The 25039-nt window shown below is 36.5% G+C and overlaps 1 protein-coding gene across 3 annotated transcripts in view; it reads left to right on the top strand.

Annotated features, from left to right (window-relative positions):
* LOC128988924 (disks large homolog 5-like) overlaps positions 1-24906 on the top strand; it is a 54802-nt gene extending 29896 nt beyond the window's left edge. For 2 of the 3 annotated variants that reach the window (XM_054410706.1, XM_054410705.1), the window contains exons 9-30: positions 363-517; positions 1791-2007; positions 2125-2260; positions 3291-3421; positions 4837-4987; positions 6317-6439; positions 7515-7694; positions 9109-9344; positions 9803-10250; positions 12068-12219; positions 12812-12991; positions 14912-15056; positions 15633-15756; positions 16125-16302; positions 16748-16909; positions 17691-17815; positions 17994-18216; positions 19025-19245; positions 19930-20000; positions 21566-21730; positions 22040-22259; positions 23497-24906. In XM_054410706.1, the coding sequence (XP_054266681.1) occupies positions 363-517; positions 1791-2007; positions 2125-2260; positions 3291-3421; positions 4837-4987; positions 6317-6439; positions 7515-7694; positions 9109-9344; positions 9803-10250; positions 12068-12219; positions 12812-12991; positions 14912-15056; positions 15633-15756; positions 16125-16302; positions 16748-16909; positions 17691-17815; positions 17994-18216; positions 19025-19245; positions 19930-20000; positions 21566-21730; positions 22040-22259; positions 23497-23612 (3859 nt within the window). In that variant the 3' untranslated portion in view covers positions 23613-24906. Of the gene's footprint in view, positions 1-362; positions 518-1790; positions 2008-2124; positions 2261-3290; positions 3422-4836; positions 4988-6316; positions 6440-7514; positions 7695-9108; positions 9345-9802; positions 10251-10726; positions 10750-12067; positions 12220-12811; positions 12992-14911; positions 15057-15632; positions 15757-16124; positions 16303-16747; positions 16910-17690; positions 17816-17993; positions 18217-19024; positions 19246-19929; positions 20001-21565; positions 21731-22039; positions 22260-23496 lie in introns of all 3 variants that reach the window. The other variant, XM_054410707.1, reaches the window with a different exon arrangement.
* Positions 24907-25039: the final 133 nt, after the last annotated feature.

Here is a 25039-nt window from a genome sequence, read left to right as displayed (position 1 = left end):
GAGTAGATATGAATATATAATTTAAATATATTTTGTAAGAAAATGCAATCATTTTTTATCTATAGATTGGTTACTGCTGGATGCTGGTTCATATAGATAAAATAGATTCTCTACTTCAGTATGTAAAAGTTAATGGCTGTATATACATTTGCTCTTTGACTTATGGTTGGTGAAAAGGTCACAAGTTTTACATTGTTCAAAATTCAGGTGTGGATTCTAAGTAACAAATCCAGAGCGCAAAATAGGATAAAATCTATGAATTATATTTTTCGATCGTTCCTTTGATAGAGAGCCCAAAGATTTTTTTGAGACATAGAAACGGCCAATTTTTGTTTGACCATTATTGTTCTGTGGTTTTTCAGGGATGTTGGTGTGAAAGACCCTCATGAGCTGCAGCCAACCACGATGGATCTGTTGGGTAAATGTCACAAGGAGAGGATGGACAATCTGGACCAGGCCAACCAGGAGTTGGACAAGCTGCGCAAACATGCTGATAAACTACAGGCTGAGTTGCAAGGTTGGATTTACGTTAAGATTCTAGTTATGATTTTTACAAGTTTGCGATACTTGTTTTTTATTGCAGATTGGAAAGAGGAGTTGAATAATCCTTCTCTTCTGTGATTTTAGAAAGAATGTATGGTACTTTCGTGTTCTAAGGAGGCCACTTACTTTAGGGGGATATTTTTACCGGAGACCAAAAATAACTACATAGTTGGAAAGAACACTTAAATTGACTTACTGCTGTCCAAATTTGACATGATTACGATTATTGGACTTTGAGTTCTGCCTCTAAGAAGGCAGCAATGAAGACGAGGATTGAATTGAATGCGACGATTATGTTAGGTTAGGTTATCATCATAAATATGTTTGTGGGACTTTACTCGTTTCGTCTTTAATCGAACAATACCAGATTAGTCATCACTCAGGATACTGACCCAAGTACAGGCGGTGACAGGTGATGCGCCCGCTCCGGTCAACGACCTGACCTTGGCCTCCTTGGAGGGGATTTATATCCCCTCCAAGGATAAGATATAAGATAAGATGGTGGGGGAAAGTATGACTCATCTGGTATTGTTCGATTCATAACAAAATGAGAAATGTCCTACCAGGTTATATTTTTGATAACCCAACCCCCAACCTAACATCACCGCCGCAGCGCGCTGTATAAGGGTGGCTTCCGTATAATACGAAAGTACCGAATTTATTTACTTTGCTCATAGACTATGACAGTTGTTATTCGTCAAATCAATAGTCAATCACAATCTTAAATCTTTTGGTTATTTACAATGTCATTGATTATTAGAGTTTAAAATAAGTCAAGTAATTTCTAAGATTAAATAAAAAAGTTAATAAAATATTTTCCATTTTTTAAATATAAAAGTTAAAGGTAATTTGTCACTTAAGACTATCAGTATTTGATTAAGAACTGTAATGTAATCCTAGTTATTTCCATCGTTGAAAAACAATACCATGACACATTATTTCCTTTGTAAAGAAAAGTTCGCTGTGGAAATGTGTTAAAATATTTTCAAAGAAAACTACATGTATGGTATTAAATTTTTGGAATATTTTACTGGTTTGAATTAGGAAGATACAAGATCAATTTAAATGTAACGAGACGAGAATAGTTTCAGATGATTCACATATATTTTTGGAAGAATCACTAAAGTAAGGTTGTTAGGGGATTTTCACTAATGTATAAAAATTAATTGTGTCAGCCCTATTTATGTTAAATAGTGCAAACAATGACAATTTGAATATGTGTTGTAATGTTTGTCCTGTATGTTCAGAGGCTCTCCAAGAAGCAGAGGTTAGTAAGCGGAGGCGAGACTGGGCATTCAGCGAGCGGGACAAGATTGTGCTGGAGCGGGAGAGTATCCGCTCACTGTGTGATCGACTGCGACGTGAGCGTGACAGAGCAGTGTCGGACTTGGCTGAGGCGTTGCGGGACAGCGACGACATCAAGAAACAGCGCAATGAAACCACCAAAGAACTCAACGTGCTTAAGTGAGTATTTTGCATGAGCTACAACATTTGTCTCGATCATAAAAAAATGTTTTGAACAATAGTTGTTTATTTTTTTTAATTTAAGATTTTGAAAACTCATTGCTGTTTCTTGTATAGAGAGAAGATGGAGGCGCAGTTAGAGAAGGAGAGTCGCATGTTACAGCTGCATGCGACCAGTCACAACTACAGCCACGACTCAGCTATAGACACGGACCTGCAGGAGTGGGACACTGAAGTGCTCGACATTGACTTGGTAAATCAAATCATTGTGTCAGTATGCATGTTATACAAGTATTGGAAGCTACAACTAGGGGTCTGCAATGCACCGAAAAAGTTGGTACGGTACTAATTCGGTTTGGTACAGCCTATAATAAATACTTAAATTGCTCTCATTTCACTACCTTAGTTGGTTAGGAGCACATAAAAGGTTTATCGGATGTTTGTTTATGATTTCCATAATTTATTCCAAATACATTAATATTTCATCAGACAATAATTGTTGTACTCAATTCATCAAAATCAATTCAAGTACTTCCAAGAACTCGATTGAGTCAGTAGCTTAGCTCATTAAAGTAATTATGAGATCTGAACCTATTAAATCATGAAAATAATAGTTTTATAATGGCTGTTAAATTTTACCTCTAACACTGCAGTATTTTCATCGTGAACATTCAATTTGCCGCTGGCCAATGCCTACTGCTATAATAATTTAACTAATCTATAGTCTTTATTTTATAAGTAAATATTTTTCATGAACATTTTATCTTTTTTGATTGTTGTTAAAAAAAACGATGAATGTAGTTTACTACCCATTTTCAATGCCAATGTATTAAAAAAATTAAAATAATGGTTTAAATACAGTTCTGAGATGAAAACGGCAACAATACTGGTAGGCGCATACCGTAGCGATTTTGTGCCGTGAACTGGGTTACAAAATATTGTACCGTACCGACCTTACATTTTCTGTACCCCTAATTACAACTAATAAATACATTACAAAACCACATGAGTGCAGTTCTACAGTACTACCTAAAAAAATAAGGGAATGCAGCAAAAATATCGATACAGACCGAACATCACTCTTGGAGAAGAGGTTGTGAACAAATGTTTGCAAGGCGAGACAAAATGGTGTAAATGTAAGGGTCACACAAATTTTGTCTTAGAACAATCCAAAGTCCAAACCTAACAGATTCTAATGAAGAAATCTACCGTAGTGGAAATTTAAATATAAATGCTCCGTGGGTATTCACTCGGGGTACTGATTATATCATTTTTTGTTGTAGGGAGATCTAGCCTCAGACGAGGACCTAGGTCTAGACCTGATCGGAGGCAGGGATGATCCTCAGTATCCTAATGACAGTGGTATCTATGTGTCGAGAGTGGCCAAGGGGAGCATTCTTGACGGAAAGCTCAGGTATGTTGTGTGTGGATTGAATCTATTTTAATTGTTGAAAGTTGGTACTTACGACTCAACCTTAATTTATTATATTTCTTCAAGGCAAGCAAATATATCAAGGATAACTGAATCTTCTCTGGAAATGGATAGTTTTGGGATAGCAAGCTTAACTGAATTGGAAAAAGTCCATCCTTGAGCAAGAAACAAAAACTTGAATCACATTACTAAGACAGCGATGTTCTTAGTGCAGTGGAACCCCTCATATCCGGCCACCATGGGCCCCTAGCCGGATAACGATTTGGACGGTTGTGAAAATGACATACCTAATAATAATAAAGGGTGGGAAAAAAGTCCTGGGAGGGTTAAATATATCAAAAAGTAATAAAGCTAGAGCTTTAAAACTTGGTACACAGTTACTGGGCAATCATTTTAATACATTATTCAAAGATGCGCAACCTTCTCAGGGGGAAAGCCTGCTAGGAGTCAGAAGAAAATCTTAATAAAAAGCATAGGTTGATATGCACATCAAATTAAAGGTTAGGGATGGTCAAGTCTCGAAATTTCGGGAAATTTTCGGGAAATTTTAAATCTCGTTACACGAGACGAGATTTATTTAAAAACGCCTGCAGAAAGTCAATGCAATACCCGCAATACAGGAGCGTGTTGTAGTTGCGTTTCCTTTGCGAAGGCGTTCTTATTTAATTAATTCTTCAAATGTAAATATTACTTTAATTATTTTAATAACATTTGAGAAGTTTTGTTAGCAGAAGTGTTAGCAGTGTGAGGATGTTTTATTACTATAAAAAAAGTCAAAACAAGTAACTATTTTATAAAAATTAATATTTTATTTTATGATTTATTTTATTTTAGGATAAGTTGAACTCTATCCTAACTGATATCACTATGTTTCCTAATCGTAGGCATTTTTAATAATTTAGGCGTGATTAATAAAAAAATGTTATGCTGATGTTTTTTAATAAAAGATTGTAAATATTCTTGCCTATTATCATTATTTTTGTATTTAAACAGTCATCTAACAATGTTACAAAATCAGGTAACAATTCCGAACGTGCATTTCTCGTTGTGTATGAGAAGGGAAATCCCGTCTCGATCTCGTCTCGAAATTTTATGAGAAATAAAAAATCTCGTCTCGTCTCGTCTCGAAACTAAAAATCCAATCTCGTCCATCCCTACTTTAAAGGTCTTTGCAGCTTTATACTCGGGTATACACAAAAAATTGGAATATTTCACTGTCTGTCAACATTTTCAAACAAGACAGATTTAAGTTGGAAAGAAATAAATCCTCTGAATATTTTTCTCTTTTGAATTATTTTCTCAGGTGACCTAGCCGCACAACCCCATTAAAACAACTTAGTGGAACTAATCATCAACCTTGACCTTGATTTTATTTGTATATTGTGTTTACTGTTTAGACCAAACGACTGCATAATCCGAGTGAACAACCTTGACTGCAGCAGTGTCAGCAAGCGGGTGGTGTTGGAGACCGTGAGGTCTAGTGGAGGCACTGCCATCATAGTGGTGAGACGACGTAGAGTGGGCGGACGGACTCTCTACACCACTCAGGTACGCAACATACAGCTCTTGTATATTGTCAGTTACCTTGAGAAGACCCGATACTGCATGTCCCTGGTACACTAATGTCCTAGATCTCCTCAATATATCAGTTGAGTTTTGGATGTGCATAGTCTCTAGAAAAAGTTTTCGTTGCATTAGTTGGGCACCAGATGTCCATGATCTTCAGGATAGTTCTTAATATTTAGGTTGGGTTTTGGGTGTCCCTCATCTCCTACAAAAATCCCCAAAATATCAGTTGGGTTTTGGGAGTCTATGAACTCCTGGAAAAGTTCTTAATATATCAGTTGGGTTTTGAATGTCTGTTATCTCCTTGAAAACTCTCCAATATATCAGTAAGATTTTAAATGTCCCTGATCTCGCAGAAATGTTTTATACATCAGGTAGGTTTTGGATGTCCCTGATCTCCGAGAGTTTTTTTAGTTAAATTCCTGATGTGTGGTAAACCTTCAAGGTTAGCCATTTGTTTTAGCAAATTTCCCATATAGGGAATAAGCTATTACCGTAGGTCTCATGGTAAGACCTAGACCCGGGACCGATTTACTTTTTCGTTTTGAGGTCCCCAGAGGCCAAAAACACCATCCGTTCAAATTCATATATATATATATATATTTATATATATATATATATATTTATATATGTGTCCGTTAGCGCGATAACTCGAGCAAAATTGATCCGATTTTGATGAAATTTGGTACAAACGTGTAAACCTACATTTATTCGAACGAGTTCGCGAACCAGCATAATCAGACCATGGGATCAGGGGTTTATGGGGGGTTTTATGGGGTAAAAATGGGTTTTTCTCATTTTTGACCCTAAAAACTTCAAATTTCTAAATTTCTCTCTAGACCATTTTGAAGAGCTTAAAAAAACAAATAATTTAGTATATTGAAGTGTTTTTGAATGTTCATTGACTACGGAGAAAATTAAAAAAATTGTAAATTTAAAATTCCCATGTTATTCTTATGGAGAATAAATAAACTGTTCTAGTTTGCTTGTTTATGGATATATTTTAATCAAATTTGGCAATTTGGTTTATTTCATACTAAGCTATCAATATTTCAATTGAAAAAACATACCTCAATATCTTCCCCGTAGCAGCAAACCTAACTACTCACTAAAATTAATGTTATTTAAATAGGAAATAAATCTGAAAATTTATAGGGAATATTTTAGTAGAAATCAAGCCGGGTAAATGGAAATTCGCTTAGTATGCAGGTTTGCTGCGACGGGGGTATTTCTCTTATCAAACTACCGCCAAGCTATTAATTTGTATAACAAACTGAAATTCAGACATGCATTTCATGTTGTTATTATCAGTTGCAGCTGAACAACTATGAGCATGGCCTGACACTGGAGACTGGCATCTACATATCTAAGATCAGCCCAGGGTCTTTGGCTGCCAAGGAGGGTAACTTGGCTGTCGGTGACAGAGTGCTCAGTGTAAGTGATCAATGCTGTCTACCAGTCTGAGTATTACAGTTACAAAGTCTTGTCAGTCACTGTTTCTTATCAAAGCCTTAAAAATTGTTTCCAGTCAGCAAAAACTTGAAACAAGAAATTTTAACCACAACAAAAGTTATAGTCAAATAAAATATTGTACAATGCATTTATTCACTCTAACTATTTACTTGGTTTTCAACAAACTGTCTACGGATTTTAAAGCTTTCCCACAATGACAAATAATTTTCAAAAATACAGTTAATATAATGTCTCTGCTAATCCAGCATATTCAATAACCCTGATCGGTCCTATTGTAAGGGATTTTCTACACTATATGCCTTCTGAAAATGTTTGATTCACTTTGGGCTTATTTGAGTTTGCCAAAGCTCAGTCTATCTCAGTTGTGTCTGGCAGTAATAAAAATCTATTATGTATCATTATGTGCTCACTTATTAGTGCTACAATATAGTGACACTTATGTAGACAATAAGCAGTAGACAAATTTCTCTAAGAGATAAAAAAAAATCTTTGGTTAAGTAAACAGGTTCCACCCTGGTCTTGGAGTCCCTGTTTTCGTGCATGTTCTCTCATAGTCATGGCGCAAGTCTTGGGATTTTCTTACTTAGCAAAAGTCGCAGTAGAACTATGAAATATGACCTGATAGCTACAATAGCTTTTTTGACTTTCTAATGTGTTGTGAATTCTGCTGTCTTGATAGTAAAGTTCATTTTAAGTAGTGCTCAATAAGTTAACATTTACGGTAATCCAGGTTAGCTAGTGTCTATTGTACATGGTGATTTAGTCAGTATCGCGACGGAGTGAGAAACCATGCCAGCGATGTAGGTTTTGTACTAATGTCACCTCAAATTTATCAAAACAGTTCATTCTGTAATGTACCTCAACCCTTGCTTTGCATGGATATTTCCATGCACAGACCTGTGAGACCTATATGGAGGGGCAAATTCCAAGTTTAAAATAAACAACCAACCTCTTAATAGAATAAATGTGTGCATTAAAGGATACACAGCCTGTAAAGACTGTGAATAACTCTGTCTTATCTCTGGTCCCTCTCCAGATCAACAACAAGACGATGGATGGTCTGAAGAGTGCCAGAGATGCGATGGCTATTCTCCACGAGCCCAGTGATGTGCTGATGATCACAACACTCAAGTGGGGGAGTGGCAGTGGATCGATGGACTACAAGAAAACTCTGCACGCCTCCACACAGACGGAGAGTCTGCTGCGAGACAACATGGTGGGTCTCTTGTAGAGATGGGAAATACTGTTACTTTTCAGTGATAGTTAGGAACGTTCCTTAGTTGGTAATAGGTGAAATAACACTAGTATTTTTGTCACCTATTATTTCCCCTTCCAGCATTATTTATTCGGGTACTATGACGTTATAAAAATAATAAGATTTTTAGTAAACTATTACCTAGCGCTCGCTGTTAATTAATATGATAATGTGGTGATTATTTCACTTGTTTGTACTACGATGTTACAAAAATAATATGATTCTCAGTAAACTATTACCAAGCGTTATTAATTAATAGGATTACACGGTTACTATTATTTCACTTGTTCGACCTACCAGTTCAGACGACGCTGCAAAAAATAATATGACTCTTAGTAACTGTTACCAAGCACTCACTATTAATTAATAGGATTATATGGTAAGCAATATTTCACTTGCTCGTACTACGAGGTTACAACAATAATATGATTCTCAGTAAACTATTACCAAGCGTTTACTATTAAAATTAATTAATAGGACGACACGGTCAGCGTTATTTCACTAGCTCGTTCTAAGGGTTCAGAAAATGTTACAAAAAAATAAAAGGGTATTCTCAGTAACCTGTTACTAAAGGTATAGGTTAATCTTCAGTAATAGTGTTATTTATCCTATTACGTTATATAACGCCCACCACTAGTCCCTTGGCCATCCAATCCTGTTTGACTTTGTCATTAGCTCTGAACGTTCTCATGTTTTTGGTTTCTTCATCTTTCCATATCTAGGGCGTCAAAGTAGACTTGTATATGTGGTGAATTTCCCATGTAGGGAATAAGCATTACCGTAGGTCTAATGGTAAGACCTAGAATCGAGGAATTTTTTGTTTGATGTCCCCACACTCCAAAAATTCAATGTAGGGTAAATGTATGTGTCCCTTAGCACGATAACTTGAGTTGAAATATGAACCAATTTCAATTAAATTTGGTATAAACATGTAAAACTATGTTTATTCAGTTAGCGATCCAGCATGATCAGACTGTGGTAGCAGCGTTTTATGGGTTTTCCGCATTTTTCACAATCAAAACATAACATTTTGCAATTTCTTTCCAAAATCATTTTCTAGAGCTTAAAAAACAAAAGATTGTATAATGAGTGATGTTGTAAAAATGTAAAGTTACGTATATAAAATTTTTAAAAATCATTACTTTTGCTCTTGGTAAAGATAGCTTCAGGCCAGGGTTGTATAAGGGTGTTGTGGTTCAACAACAGGCAAATATATGATAACGCTCAAACAAACACAAGAATACAGTGATCTTATTGGAGTTTTCAACCTAGAATTAGTTGTACATCTAACTAGATTCAAATACATAATGGATCTTACTTGGATATTAGTTCAATTCCCTGTGTCTTACTCTTGATAAGCTCTATCCCTGTACAGAACCCAGTCCAAGTGAGATATTCGCCCAAGCACGACGCTCCGCCAGTGTTCAAGTGGAGCAGACGAGCCAACAACAAGTGTACTGTCAACCGCAACTCATCACCTGTCACCTTCGAACAAGAACAAGTCGATGCCATCGCAGAACTGGACAGTGTCATAGAGAGCTACCATCCGCGAATACATCGGAGGGAGAAGAAGAACATAGAGAAGAATGGTGGCACTTGGCCGAAAGCTAGGTAGGTTGAGAGACGTCAGGTCTTGGATGTAGATTTTGAAAAAGGCTGACACTATACGGAGAGTAAAATATTACAATAAACACAATGTTCTTTTTAGGATCTTATGTTTTTTATTAATTGTGAAATCCAAAATTGTTAACCTTATAAATACTTGCTTTTGTACTTGCTTCTGTAACTTTTTTTTGGCTATGCAATTCTTGTATCAAACTAGTAATACTACTAAAATTTTGTTTGGGTACTTGCTGCTGTTACTTGTTAACCTTGGTTTATAATGTTTGCTATGTTGTGGTGTAGGCCTATCTTAGGTTGAATTCATATGTTAAAGTACAGTAAACCTCCTCAAGTTTATAGTGATAATGAATGGATTTTAACATATTTTAGACACTTTATTATTTGTTATCTTGTTTGTAACTTTGAAATTGCTACAAGGTCACTTATACAAATAAATAATCTTGCAGAGTCGGCCCAGTGATAGAACATGCAACGGGAACGATTGTTCATCCCCGCAAGAACAAAGAACGGCTCCCGTTGTCCGTCCTGCTCAACAACAGCCCATCGTACACTCTGCCGCCGTGCTGTAACGAGCAGTCTCGTCGCAGCGTCATGACGCCGTCCGACGCCAGCATCGATCTGTCGGTCAAGTCCGGAAACATTGGTAAGGAGCTGTTGGAATACTACGTGAAGAAGCGGCCTAAGTATCCGACGACGGAGGCGGAAAGTAGCGCGGAGCACAGCCGCATCCACTCTCAGCTGTACGGGTCTCCTCACTACCCGTTCACTCCCTTCCTACACTCACATCCTCCACACTCTCATACTACGCCTCCCCTACGCTACCCACTCCCTTCCTCCCAGAGTGGTGACTCCGTCAACTCTAGATCATTCAGCTTTGAGCCGTCCTTCACTCAGGTATAGTAACACTAGCGTGTAATGGTGAAGGGTTGGAGGTAATAATTCATAAGATGTACAACAAGACGGTGCACCTATTACTATGTTTTGTAGCATCAACTAGTAAATAAAAACTCCTAACCTTGAATATTAAAAGAACTAGACATTTCCATTTTAAGGTTGTCGCCAGTTAAAGAATAAAAAAGGACCTAGTTGAATCGAGCCACTGTCTGAATGTGCTCATTAATTCTTCTTGTATTTGCCAACCTTTAAAAAAAGTAAAATATCAAATATGTCTTTATCCAATAAAATCATCCCTATGTGAACAATTTAATTAGATTTGAACAAAAATATCGTTGTTACTGTAATGGATTTATTGAAATGTCAAGGTAAGTATACAATTGAGTCGTTCAATTGTGCTGGTTTGCATCACAATAACAATTCTTTTCTACAATTTCAAATGTAGCTGAAATAACCATACCGATTATTTATTTCAGCCAGAAAGGAAAGAAAAGCTAAAGTAAGTGGAACAGGCCTGTTTGTTAAAAGACTTAACAGCATGTTCCTGATTTTTTTTTCATGTCAGTTTTCTTCTTTTTCATTTATTATGGATAGAAATATTTATTTTCTGTTCTCATTATTTATTACGATACCCGAGTTTTACTCTTTATTATTCCTGATTACACCTGCATGACCAAAAGTTAACTAAGTTAGTTATCAAAGAGTTGTTAAGCCTCCGTATTACTGTATTATACTTAAAATGGTTTAGAATAGCTGCATATAGTAACCCTTTGTTACTGTTTTGGCAACTAGTTTCGGTTCTTCTAAACCATCAGGCCTCAAGGTGGTTTTGAGTCTAGATATTACTTCAGTCCGGTCACATTTGATTTTGTCAATGTCCCTTCGTGTGTTTAGCATTTTTTGTAAACTGGCGTCCGTTCTATGTTATCGTGTGTCGTATATGTTTTATTTATTGAACCCTGTTTGTTAACGGCCTTCGAATGAAGTGATTACCTGACACCTTGAGGCCTGATGATGGTTCAGAAGAACCGAAACTAGTTGCCAAAAACAGCAACAAAGGAGTACTATATGCAGGTATTTTAAACCATTATTTTAAGTTAGTTATGTATGAAAATTATTATTTAGCAATTAAATTAGCAGTTTACTTTCAAGTTGATAGTAATCAAATTTTATAACCACTTTTTTTTCAAATAAAACCTAAGAATTAATTGTTTTATGGTCAGGAGACATAATATTAGATATAAAAAGTAATAACTGAATTTGTTCTTTTAGGGAAATTATGGGGATTTTTGGTTCTTTTTACAAAAATCCTCATACAGTGTGAGGTTTGTTAAATGGAACATAATGAATTCACTTCTGTGTCAACACATTACTTTTTATCCGTTCTTTAGGCATCCTTGCAAGATATTGTATCAATTGTAACGAACCCAATGCCCAAAATGGTTGGTTAGCAAAGTACTTCAAGTTTTTATCCATGTTAATAAAAAAATAAAGCTGTCCTTAACATTCAAAATTAGTAATATCTGGGAAAATATACTGTTTCTGCAAAAGCATACTCATTTTAACTCGTGAGCATTTTCGGTTTCAAGCAGTAAAAAGTTGACAACTCGTTATTCTGTTCAAGCAATATAACTTAATTCAATTTTTTTCACTCAATTCTGAAGATGTCCCTTGAAGAAGTGAAATATCAGGTTTTAAGGTGCTCAATTGTTTGTCTACCGGTGAAACTCAAGTTAAAGTGAGGTAGTTTAGCATATATTACAATACCAGAAACACCAAATCAACTTAAATAAACTAAGATTGTGTGGATGTTTCAGTTCCACCACACACACTCGCCCTCAGTAGACTCCCATTATCACAAGAACGCTCGGTCCATCCCCTCCGCCCACTCCCACCCCGGCTACGAACACGAGAACTACACCTACGAGGGTGGCACCTTTCCTCGCAAGAAAGAAAACCAGCGATTTAGGTACAGTAGAACACCCTTTAATCACTTTCAACCAAAACTGTGTGAAAAACTAACTAGAACATGTTAATGTATTGGTGAATGGTGAGATTTATCAGAAAAAGAAAGGGAATTAACAGAACTAAGAGGTGTAACAATAACTCAGTGAAGATATTGTCTTGGTGTCGCCATGTAAACAGAACAAAAAAGATAACAATGAAAGCACAGTGCATTAAAGACTATTTTTTATTTAAAGTTTTATTGATGTAGCAGTACCAATTATTTTTAGTATGTTCCAAGTTGTTAAATCTGTTTGTGTATTATTTCAAGTTTGTTCAAGTTTCATGAAGTTTTTTTTATTATTAGGTAGATTGCTTTACGATTTGTAAAATGTTTGGAAGAAGCTACAGCAGCTGATGATACCAGTTTTTTACCTTTTGGCTATCCTAAATTACCTTCCCATTATTTCTGTTTTGAAAAGTTAAACTGTATTGTTTTATTATATTTACCCTACATAACAAATATGTACTTTTCTATTAGTATTTTCCTAATTTTAGTCTTAATTTCCTGCTACAGTTCTACTATTCAGATAGTCTGTAACACATGTTTGTTACAGAATACCCTCCAATCCAAGTGTCACCAGTAAGAGTAGCGGAGGCAAAGTGTCCACAGGTAGCATAGAGAAAGCATCAGACCGCGGCAGTCCGATGCCCACCTTCCATGTAGAAGTGCTGAGCCCCGGTCTGCGTCAGAATAAAAGGAACTCCTTGCCAGACTACACCTGGTCCCATCACAAGTAAGCTCATTAACTCAGTAGGTGAGGAAAACTTCAGAGTAAACCGGTACCGGTACATAGGTCCATCAGCGACACAGTGGGGGTTAGAGCGTGAAACCTGTTTTGAAAGCCGAGGATGAAATTTTAACAATTGCCTATCGTTTTAGTTTTAGCTTATCTTATCTTCTTATCTAACAGAGACCATAAAGAACTTCATCCGAAAAGTCGAATTTTTGCGCACCCCAGACAGTTGTATTGGTAGACCCTACTAAATTTAGGCATCCGATGAAAGCCTGTAGTCTTCCAACTAATTCCTCCTCGGGAAGGTGTCTTACCAAATTGCCAAGAGTTTTCCTTCTAGCATCAGAGAGGTTTTCACAATCAAAGAGCAGGTGTCGGCTGTCTCCTCAGACCTACCGCAGTGCTTACAGATCGGTTCACCATCAAACAAGCCCACCCGCTGTAAATGTTTCCTGAATCGCCCATTGCCAGTTCAAGGTTGTTAAAAGAAAAAGAGGTTGCCTCAGTCGCACGTATGACGTCACCCGCCGACCCGGACGGTGCTGCTTTTAATTCACACAGCTGTCACCTGTCAAGTTCTTTGTTATTGTTGTTTGTTTTTCATTTATTTATTTGTAAACAGATTCACCATTCTTACTAGGAAAATAAGTAATTTCTGAGTGGCAACTTCAACGTTTTTGTGCTTGTTTAGTGCGATTAAGTAACCTTATTCTTTCTTGATTTATTTATTCTGCATTATATTATTTTATTGTTTAAGTTTATATTTTCAGTCCGGTTTTATATTTGTTGTGTTTTATATACAACAAATATAACCGCTAGCTTACTTTAACATGGTTTTACTTAATCGCACGGAACTTACACAAAAACAAACAACAATAACAAAGAATTTGACAGGTGGCAGCTGTGTGAATTAAAAGTAGCACAGTCCGGGTTGGCGGGTGACGTCATATGCACGACTGAGGCAACCTCTTTCTTTTAATAACCTTGATGCCAGTTATCAGTTCCACTGTTAATTTATTTCTTCGCCTGTCTAGCCTCAAAAAGTCAGAGACAACCCATTTAGAAGGCCTAAACAGAGTGCTAACCCTAAGAAGGGGTATCAACCCAACGTTTGCTGTGCTTTTCATTGGCCCATGACACATTAGAGTTTTACAGACATTCCATCTCCATGTAAAATTTGTAGCCAGCTTTTTTATCAAAATCGTCGTAGTTGATGTGAGCCACCTACAGATTGCGCTGATCTAAATTACTAAATTCTGCCGAATACAGAATCTTTTTAACCAAGTCAAACTTAGGGAATGACTTATGATGAGTTATAGCAACTGTTATGACCCATCAACCTGGTCAGCAACAAAAATAAGGTATAAAATAGAATTTTAGACACTAGAGCATTCTGTGACTGGCTCACACAACTACATTCATTTTTAATAAAAAATTGGCTACAGCTGGTCCATCCATATAGGATGGATTCCATATAGATGGGAAGTCTACTTCAGTACCCAATAGTCAATGGTTTTAGCTCTAGGAAACAAAAAAAGGATATTTCTCTTAGGCAGACTTATTTTATTTAAGAGGTCATTCCACCTAAAACAAAAATATAAAAAATGACAATCTTAGTTGCTAAATTATACATTAAGCACTTATACAAAGTGCTCATAAAGTGGTTTTTGTCTTTCATCTAACAATTTTTCAGTAAAGTTCTTCCAAAACTGTTAAGAATGTGCTAACCATTAAATCAAGCTTAATGCTGGTTAAAGCGAATTAAATTGGTAGTGCTTTGAATATTCATCAGCCTTTTTGGCCTCGACTATGTGGTCAGATTAAAGGTAATGTCATATTTTAGCGTGAATAGTAAACATTCTAAATTGAGCATTTCTCCAGTGTGAACACTTTTTTAAGGTTTACTGTGCTTGTTTGCAGACCGTCGCCAGGTGAACTGCGCCGTGTTCACATTGACAAGTCAGTAGAGCCTCTGGGCATCCAGATCTCCTGTCTGGAGAAGAGTGGAGGAGTGTTTGTGTCTACAGTGAGTGAGCACAGTCTGGCCTCTCAAGTGGGATTGCAGGTACAGTCTGAAAATTGTATATGAGCCTTGAATTTGTGTGCTAAGTCATAGAATAGGGATGGATCTGATTCTCGTTATCTTCAATCTTTCGCAATACTCGTGAATTGAATTGAATCGAGATTCAATAACCGGTTCCGGAATTTTCTGTGATTGTGGAAAAACACAATTATATACCACCTTTAGAGTAAAATAATGATTGTCTCCCACATAATTGTAACGACATTGTGAATTTTCGAACAGTTCAATGTACAAAAATTATTCTACTGGAAAAAATCAAGGAATTTAAGTCTCCTGGGTTTTGAGGCTTTAATTAACGTAATTTTAAATAATCTGTTAAATTTTGAATGCTACTACCCTAGGTTATTTTATCAAATTCTCCACGTATCTTAAGTTGTTCTGAAAGCGTAATTGAATGGCAACATCGCTTATTATTGGAAAGATAAAAATTTGCTCAATAAGTACTCTTTTTTTTCAACCTGGTTTGGAGCTGTTAGATACAACTAGCTGCAGTAATGACTTTATCTGCTCCTTTTTACACTTGACAAATGACATGTGTTGGTGGTATGTTTGTCACAGGTTGGAGACCAGCTGTTAGAAGTGTGTGGTATCAACATGCGTAGTGCTACTTACCAACTAGCTGCCAGTGTGTTGCGTCAGTGTGGCAACTCTATCACAATGCTTGTCCAGTACGCTCCCGACAGTAAGTTTTGAAATGTTTACATGTTTTATTTATTTACAAATATTTACTGCCAATTTGATAGGATGGCAATTTTTATATGACTCATTTACTCCTGTAGCCTACCATTGCTGAAAACTGTTGGCCGATAATTTCAGTACTAAATCTAGGCATGGTGACGTTAATTTTGTGTACCTTTTAGTCGTTTGTGTTCTCAATGTTTGAACTGAACGGCTGAAACTGATAACTCACCATGAAATGTAGCGATGAAATATACTAGTAATATGTTGTCAATGGGTTAAGCCCATAACAGATATATTTAAAGCTTGATAAAAGCCAAAATAGTCAAGCTGTTAATTTGTTACACTCTACTAATTGCGAGTGATGTACAGAGTACCAAGAGCTGGAGGGAGCGACCAGTTCCAGTAGTGGAGGTCACACAAGGTCAGGGTCACCTACACCTCGTAACTCTCCTCGGACTACACGCAAGTCTGCTACAGCACAACTGACTCAACATCAGCTGACACAAGCCATCACTACCATACAACGCCAGCACCACACTGCTGAAAGGTAAGTGTTAGCTGCTTAGTGCCTCAAAATCTGTCAAACTTGAGTTCGATGAACTGTCCAGCGTGTCGTCTACTAGCTCGTCTTTCAGATGTCTGAAGATTCCCATTGTTTCAATATTCCATATGTGAGTCAGCGGCTGATTTAGTAGCGCAACTACGATTTTAAGGTGGGGATGTCTTGAGCTTGTTGACTGACATTCTTTTTTATGGACAAGTTTATACACAACAGTCTCAAAGGTTTTTTTATTGTCAGTTTTGCTGACAAAGTGTTAATTTCTGGAGGATGCAGTATTATCTTAGGATTAGAATTACAATTAGACTTACAATTTACGATCAGTCAATTACCTTATTAGTGCTCAGGGAAGGGATTAAAAAAAAGGGTAAGGTAGTTACTTTGCAAAACTTTTGTACATGTTTGGCTGATTGTCATGTTGTGTGTGCTGTAGAGGTGATGATGGTGTCAAGTCCCCGGTGTACGACCCTCGCTATCTCATGATAGAGACACACAAGTGCAGCAACCTGGGCATCAGCCTGGTGGGAGGCAATGCGGTGGGGATATTTGTACACAGTGTGCAAGTCAACTCTCTTGCCTACAACTCTGGCCTCAGGTAACGAGCTGATTCCAAACCTTCAACATTTTGTATCAAGGCGTCGCTCATTATCGATATTTTGTGACTTTCATTTGATACGAAATTCCAGGATCTCTACGATTGTGGAAAACCACATGGTGATTTCAAAATCAAAGTCTACAATATAGAATTGGAATCAAACATTATATTAGAGCAACGGCAGGCACAAGGGTTGCCAGGGGTATCACTTTGGGCCTCACAGATTTTTTTGCTTAAAACTGAATTTTATTGATGAAATCTATTAGGTAAATTTTGAGCCGAGCTTTTATTCGTCGGCGATTGCAAGAGCGAATAAACACACAACAATAAACACAATAAATTGCCAGTGATTGTGAAAGATGTTCACAATTTCTCCACAACCACCAGATTGTTAGTGATTTTGCTGTGATTAAGAGAGACGAAGATGCCATTAACGCTAATGCAGAGCAGAAGACATTCACAGTTTCAATTTTTTTATTTTTTGCTTTGGTAATACCTATTTTAAAACAAAACAAAATTGTACCAAACAATTACCATACACAATGCCTATAACATTTTTAATTTATTTTTTTTATGTCACAGACAGTGTAAAACGTCCTTGTTTGTTTAAAATGTGATTTTAAATTTTCTTGTAGTTAATTTCCCACAAAATTATATCTTGTAACTTGTACATATTGTAAAATGTACCTTGTGTGTTGTTAGTGTAATAATGTGCTCATGCTACATTGTTTGACCTTAAAATTAGTTTCAATATTGAATGTGTGTGAACATTACCTTGCAGGACCGGTGACCAGATTCTGGAGTACAATGGGACAGATCTCCGCCAAGCCACGGCAGAAGAAGCTGCCTACGAACTGGCCAAACCAGCTGACAAAGTCACTGTTCTAGCTCAGTACAACATTGATCGTAAGTTTCAAAGTTTCGACCTACCTCGATCACGTTTGTCCGTAGGTAATTTAAATTAATTTTCCAATCAAACCTTTACTTGTCTTATATTTAATGTCTAAACCACACTTCCAAAAAACCTTTTTAATTAGGATTTTAATTTTTTGAGGTAATCATAAAGCAAATGTGCTTATAACAGGTTACAATGACATAAAGGACAAGCCGGGGGACAGCTTCTACATCAGAGCGTTGTTTGACCGACTTGACGAGGTGACGGACAGTTTACAGTTGAGGTTCCGCAAGGATGACGTGTTGTATGTGGACAACACAATGTTCAACGGAGTGCCTGGACACTGGCGCGCTTGGCTGGTGGACGAGGACGGTAACAGACAACAGTGCGGCATCATACCCAGCAAGTACAAGTGAGTAAAAACTACTGTATAGCGAAATCCGTTAAACTATTCCTTGTCAAACAATACTTGACATGTAGTAAACATACCTTTGTATCTATTTTTTGTTATGTTTCTTATTTTGTTGTTTGTGTGTCACATGTTTTATTCTGACAACTCCTTAAGTTGTCTAATGATGATAAAGCTCGAGATAAGCGCTGAAAAGTTGCAAGTTTACTAAACGCTACTTAACTACGTGTCATGAATTTTTATTTGCCAATTTTTAGCCGTTATTTGTTATTTGGTTGTAATTTATCCCTTAAAACCAAAAAGCGCTTAAGGAATACTAAACGTGCATTTTTTTATAATACTTTTTAAATAACTTAATGCTCATTAATGAGCTCACAATTGTTTTGTAACCTACCAAGAGAATAAAAGTATTATATAACCACAAGTAAGTAAAGCACACGAGAAAGATAAAAAAATTGGGCATTCTAGAGCAAGTTTAATTTTCCATGAGGATAAAATAGAAGAATAAAATAAAGAAAATAAAATAGGTGTGGTGTTAAGTATTTTGAATGTTCTCAGTAACCAATATGTGTAGGATAAAAATTGTAGCTAGTAAATTTAATGTCTTGAAATATTCTCTCATTTTCAAGAAATTTTAGTCCTGAGGCCTATAGATAATGTTTAGTAATTTCTCAGTGAGGTGTTATGTATTGTGACTCATCGTTAGTTGGCTAAAAGCTGTCCCTTTTTCAAAACAAATCTTCAATCACTAGCCTATCAGTCATAGATTGCTTTATTTGTATTGGAAAAGTACATCAACTTTAATGTACAGGGTTGAAGAAGAGCTCTTACGGAGGCGAAGTTTAGGTGATCTTGAAGGGGATGCCAGGAGAGCGACCAGAAGGAGCTTTTTTCGTCGCAAGAAACACCAGCGAAGTGACTCAAAAGAGCTTGCCAGCTTCTCAAACATCAACCTAGGCTGGTACAGTGACTCTGGCACACTCAATGAGGACACTGCGCTGTCGTCCTACCAGAGGGTGACCAGGCTCAATGGTGAGTTCAACATCTTCACTTGATTTATTTCTGTTGGCTACGCCTTTATCATACCATTCTCTCCCTTTAAATAAGCCTTGGTTAGTATTCTTTTAATTAACCCCTTCTAAGGTTTAGTCTACTCCTCCTTTGAACTCCAAAGACTGACAGTACTGAAAGAGTAGATTTACTAAACTTAAACTTACAATTATCTATGCTAGTATATATCTGGGAACAAGTTGGTTTATTGGTAGAGCGTGGGACTTAGATTCCTGAGGTCCCGAGGTCAAATCCCGTTAATCACCAATAGATTTTATTTAAGTGAGGACACCGCAACATTTAGTCCTAGCCTGAAACAATGTAAAGAACAATATCAGTCTAGAGTCTAGTTAAAAAAAGTTAAAAGAAATTCAACAAAAAGGGTGGAAGCTATTTAACAGACATATCCAGCAACCTAGGTATCAACTTAAGAACTACTACACTAGGTCTGGGGTCGATCAGTGTTGTAAGTGCTAGTGATAGACACCAGTGGCTAGTGCTAGATACCAGCAGATAGTGCTAGACACCACTTAAGCGCACTATTGAATGTTCCCTCTGTCTCTTTGTGTTGAAAGTAAAAAAAAATTGAATCGAGAATCGATTTTCAGGTGTTGGTACTGGTATCGAGAAACAATAAATCTTACATAGCCTATTTTTGTTTTACAGCAGAGCCAGTGTACAGGCCAGTGCTGATTGTGGGCCCACTCAGTGACTGTGTGACAGAGAAACTGATCCAGGTATGTTGAGCGTCAACTTAGTTGTTAACTCTTGTATACATTTTCAGCTCTCTATGTTTTACCTCTGTCCAATGATAATGTATACTTTGAGATTAGGAATCAGGAAAATAAAAGTTACATTTTTAAGTTTGGGTAGCTAGCCTAGTTGTTAACATCTCCAGCCTTCAGTGTGAGAGTGACAAGTTCAATCCCCACCTTTCCAAATTTGAGAAATTATTTTATTTCTGTTAGTGTAAAAACATACAGACAGCGTAGTGTAGTACAGCGCAGCGCATGTTTTAAATCAAAACCGTACATTGAAATGAGGAATGACTATGACATACTGGTAGCGTATTTCGGCGTAGTGTAGCGCAGCGCAGCGTACGACCGAGGAACAAACTGTTTTGTTTTTCTCAGAGCGTATTGGAGGGCATTCGACTGCAGACACGCTTAAAGTCAATACTCTCTTTCTCAATACTCTCTCTCTCTCAATGCTATCTTTGCTGCACCAATTGGTCCCCTCCTTCTCCCACCTTCTCTCAATCATCCTTCACCAAACTATATATGGAATCGAACGTCGTAGTCGACATTCTTGTATCTTAAACCGAAACTCGTGTTTCCTAAGGATTGGAAATAAGATGTATTCACCATGTTTTCCCCTGACTTTACACACTTCATGCACCCCTACTCTTCTCCTACTGATCAAAAACTGCCACCTTAAGGCATTTTCGAGAAAACCAATACGAGCCGTCTTCGACAGAGCCATCCTCTATACTGATGTACCTTATCAAGTCCGTCTACAACCTATGTTGCGCTACGCTACGCTACCCCTTCTGTGTGTATTGGACAATGCTGCGCTCGGCTACGCTACGCTGTCTGTATGTTTCTACAATTAAGAGCGTTGAAGCTCCTCACTCAACAAAATTCTTCTACTGTGTGTTTCAAATAGGTTAAGACCTGTTGGGATGTGTTTTTATTTCTTTGTTTTTACTGTGTACTTTTAGATTCCAAAGTATACATCTCGTATATAGAAATCAATCTTTTAGTCAAATAGAAAGTAGATTAATGAATCTCTCATAAAGTGAGCCATTGCAAAATATATTTTCTCTATTAGTAAAAAAAAATGAAGTAACAGAAGATACTTTACGCTATAGTTGTTGTAATTGACTGCAGCACACTCTTGTCAGTTGCTCAGTTCAACTGCGTCAATTGTTACTGTAGCCTAGAGCGTCTATTAACCACCCGATCATCCGAAACATTAGTTAACCAAAAGGCTGATCACTGGTGTTACTGCGATCTTGAGAAATATTCTAAAACTGAAAACTGATATAGCAATTGGATGGCTCATTCTGTTGAGTCAAAACATTTACTAATCATAACACTGTTACTGAGTAGAAGAGATGCATCCAAAAGTAATTTGGCAGTGTTCCTTTACTGTTATAAATACTATGGGGGAAACAATGGAATCCAAACTCAATCCCACATTTGTTAGAAAATGATTGTAAAATTGTCCAGTGTAAAAGATTTCTATTATTATACTTAGCAAATTACCAATTGTTTTAAAAGCAGTGTTTGTGTGGTTGTAGGATTTCCCCGATGTGTTCACCCGGCTGATACCAGAAGTGATGCATTGTAGTCAAGCCACCATGGAGAAGGGGATATCAGACAACTTGTTTGTTGACTACAGAAAGAAGGGCAGCTTCTTTGAGTGCACCTCGGTATCTGCTATCAAAGACATCATGTGTGACAAGGTAAGAAAGTTTAACTCAAACATTTTCAGTTGCTGAATGCAGTACAATTGTAGCCGATGCTAAGAGAAAGAGCATAATAAAGCATTTGCTGCTAAATACATACAATCTAGAGTTATATTCATTGAAAGAAAGAAGATGTCAATCGTCACCCCTACAACCGTAGTAAGTGGTTTTCGTTAAGATTTTTAAAAGCTGTCACCGGCTTGGTCACATACTGATTGAATTAGATAAGGTTTTGTCAGGTGCAGGACACTTAGTAATAATTTAACTGGAAAGTTCTTAATTGCAATGTTTTATGGCTTGTTGCAGCGTTGCCACTGTGTGATAGATATCGCTCTGTCGTCTGTCGAGAGATTACACAGACACCAGGTGTATCCGATTGTGCTGCTTATCAAGTTCAAGTCCACCAAGCAGATAAAGGAGGTGAAGGACACACGCTACCCTCCAGATAAGGTGACGGCCAAGGCTGCCAAAGAGATGTATGAACACGCCTTGAAGCTAGAGTCCGAGTACAAGCACCACATCTCAGGTATTGCTGTTTTAAAGGATTGTACTTTAGAAAAAGGATAGATTCCCACTTGCGTTCTGTTGAAAGTTAATAGTCCAGGAACTTGGAGATACACAAGGTAACATTTTGTGTTTCTCCAAAATTTTGTTTGTAAAACTTCTTTAGAGCACATTTTAGGTTTTGAGTTTCCTACTAAAGATCCATTGTAGTAAGCATATTGTGTGAATCGTAACAAAAACAGTAAAAACTGTAACGACGCAGATCTGCTATTATTACATTGCCTCAGGCAGAAAGTAAAAAATTGGCAAAGCCTTTGCTATTGATGGTATGTTAACAAATTGATGGTATGCAGTATATGGGAAAAAGTAATGATTGTTCCCTAAATGAATGCACTTGGAATTAGTGAATATAAAACGCCAACTGGTTAAGTTTTTAACCAAACGCTCAATAATATTGAATCTGATAAACTGAGTTGCTAATAGCACTAAAATTCTAGCTCTTCCTCTACTCGACTCATAAATTTACCATTGAATCTTTTTTAAACAATATTTTACTGTAGTTAAGTTTTTCAATTTTTTTGTATTAGGTACTTATGTACTACCGGTATATCATAGATATTTACTGACTTCTATAGCCTCAAGAACAGTCAAACCTCTATAAGATGAATTTCAAGGGGCAGGGGGAAAATTTGTATTATCAAGGTATTCTTAATAAAGAGGTTTGTTTTATCAAGGTTTAATACTGCCGTTATTCGTCTTATAGAGGTTTCTCCTCTGAGATAATGTCTGAGGAAAGAAGAGGGATGGGTGGGGGTTTCATGTTGAGACAATCTTCTGTTGGTTTTGAAAACAACGTACTGTGGAGGTTAAGATCATGAAAAATTGGTCTAATAGAGGTCGCATTCCTCTTGTAGAGGTTTTGTGCTAAGATTATGCATTGTATAAAGGTTAATCATTCCTAGCCCATGTCGTCACAAGGAAATTCGTCTTAAGGAGGTTTTTAACCTAATTACTACGTTGTACAGAGGTGTTTTTAGCATTGACCTATAGGAAAGTTTCAAGAGGATTTTTTTAATTGTCTTATCGAAGTATTGGTTTTACCGAGGTTCTTACTAACGAGGTTCGACTGTAGCCTAATTGAGACGCACACACTCTAAAACACTGATTCCACTCAGCATACACACTTACGGGCTTTTCCTTTTCTGTTAGCTGCTCATCATTGTCGCAGCACAGCTTATATGATTGTCTGTATGTTGTAGCTGTGATACCAGCAGGAGTGAATGTCGCGTACATGTGTACACAGATCAAGGCAGCTGTGGATATGGAGCAGAACAAGACACTATGGGTGCCCTGTCCCGACCGCTCTACCATTTGACCTAGCGCCTCCTCCCTGACCATATAGTCCACCACTAGTTGTTACTTTGATTTAGCTTAGGAAGGGTGCAGTTAACCACTATTGTTATTTGTTGTAGCCGAATTGTACATATCACATCTTTGATTGAGGGAAGTGTTGGTTTGTATATTTTGCACGTTAATTGGACGTTTGTGAGACATGGTTTTAAATTTTAACAGCTGCTACCAATGGTTGTGTTATGTAAATTGTTGAAATTTTGTGAGGGGAAATAGTACTGTAGTTTTTTTGTAATTTTAATGTCTATCACTCAAATATGTTTGAATAAATGTAAATAAAGTTTGTATAGAAACATTCAGTCCCTGACTTAGGCCTTAAATTGTTTCCCAGGAAGGGTTTATGAGCTAGATTTTCTACCACGTTTATACTAAGTGTGTACGGGTTACGTCTTTATGTCACTGGTTTCCTGGCTTTGGATGTTGTATACTTTTTTAGACAAATCTAATTTTTATAAGTCTGAATTACCTTGAAAATTGATTTTTTAATTTTTATTTTAAAGAAAAACTTTATTTTAAATACTTTTGTAACCTAAAAAAAGTGATAGAGATGTTGTGATGATACTGTTTTAAATGTAAGACTTTTTAGGCAGCTTAATACATATTTGTGGTACACTGAAGCATTCGTCTAGTTATGTGCTTTAAGAATTTCAACTTAATGTTGGCCCTTGTTTTTTATTGATACCAGCTGTACATAATAATGTAAATAATATTAGTGTTACAATTTTGTATGTTTGATAATAGGGCAATACAATAAAATATCCAATCTTTAGGGATGATATTAAGAATAAGCTTGATATAAATAATATTTTGTATTTTTGTGGTATTAAATTTGTGAGTTAAGTTTGCACTTTAGTTGGTGTCTATACCTTACTTAGCACACATACTTTAACCCACATAGTAGGTAGAGTATTTTTAAAAATATTTTAAATCAACGAAGTATTGATAGTCTAGCCTTCTACTACGGTTGTGCAATATGTAATCTGTAACGTAACAATAATATTTGTGAAAAATTACCTAGCAATATTAGAAACTTACTATTACTCATTTTCTAGTTACATTTTTATTTTTGAGTTTGATTTTTAAAACTTAGACTTTTCTGTAGTTTCTTGCTTTGGTTTCATTATTTACTTCACAAGATTACTTCACAATTTTTAACACACTTTTTTGTAATATAGGGTGCATATCTAGTCTTATCTTCTGTATTTTCTGTTGTATATTGTATTGTTTACTGCTTATACACGTTATATAGAAATATATATTTATTACCATTATAACCTGAATATTTTTATTGCAAAGCCTTCTCTGTTATTTTTGTTTCTATAATTCTCCTGGTTGTGGATTTTACTGACATGAAAAATCAAAATTCAAAAGACATACAAAAAGTTTAGTACA

Source organism: Macrosteles quadrilineatus, unplaced genomic scaffold (genome assembly GCF_028750875.1).
Source record: "Macrosteles quadrilineatus isolate MER2022 unplaced genomic scaffold, UCM_ALF_1.0 Scaffold_3__2_contigs__length_128488019, whole genome shotgun sequence".
In the NCBI taxonomy this organism is placed as follows: domain Eukaryota; kingdom Metazoa; phylum Arthropoda; class Insecta; order Hemiptera; family Cicadellidae; genus Macrosteles; species Macrosteles quadrilineatus.
This window is presented reverse-complemented; position numbering and strand designations above follow the sequence as displayed.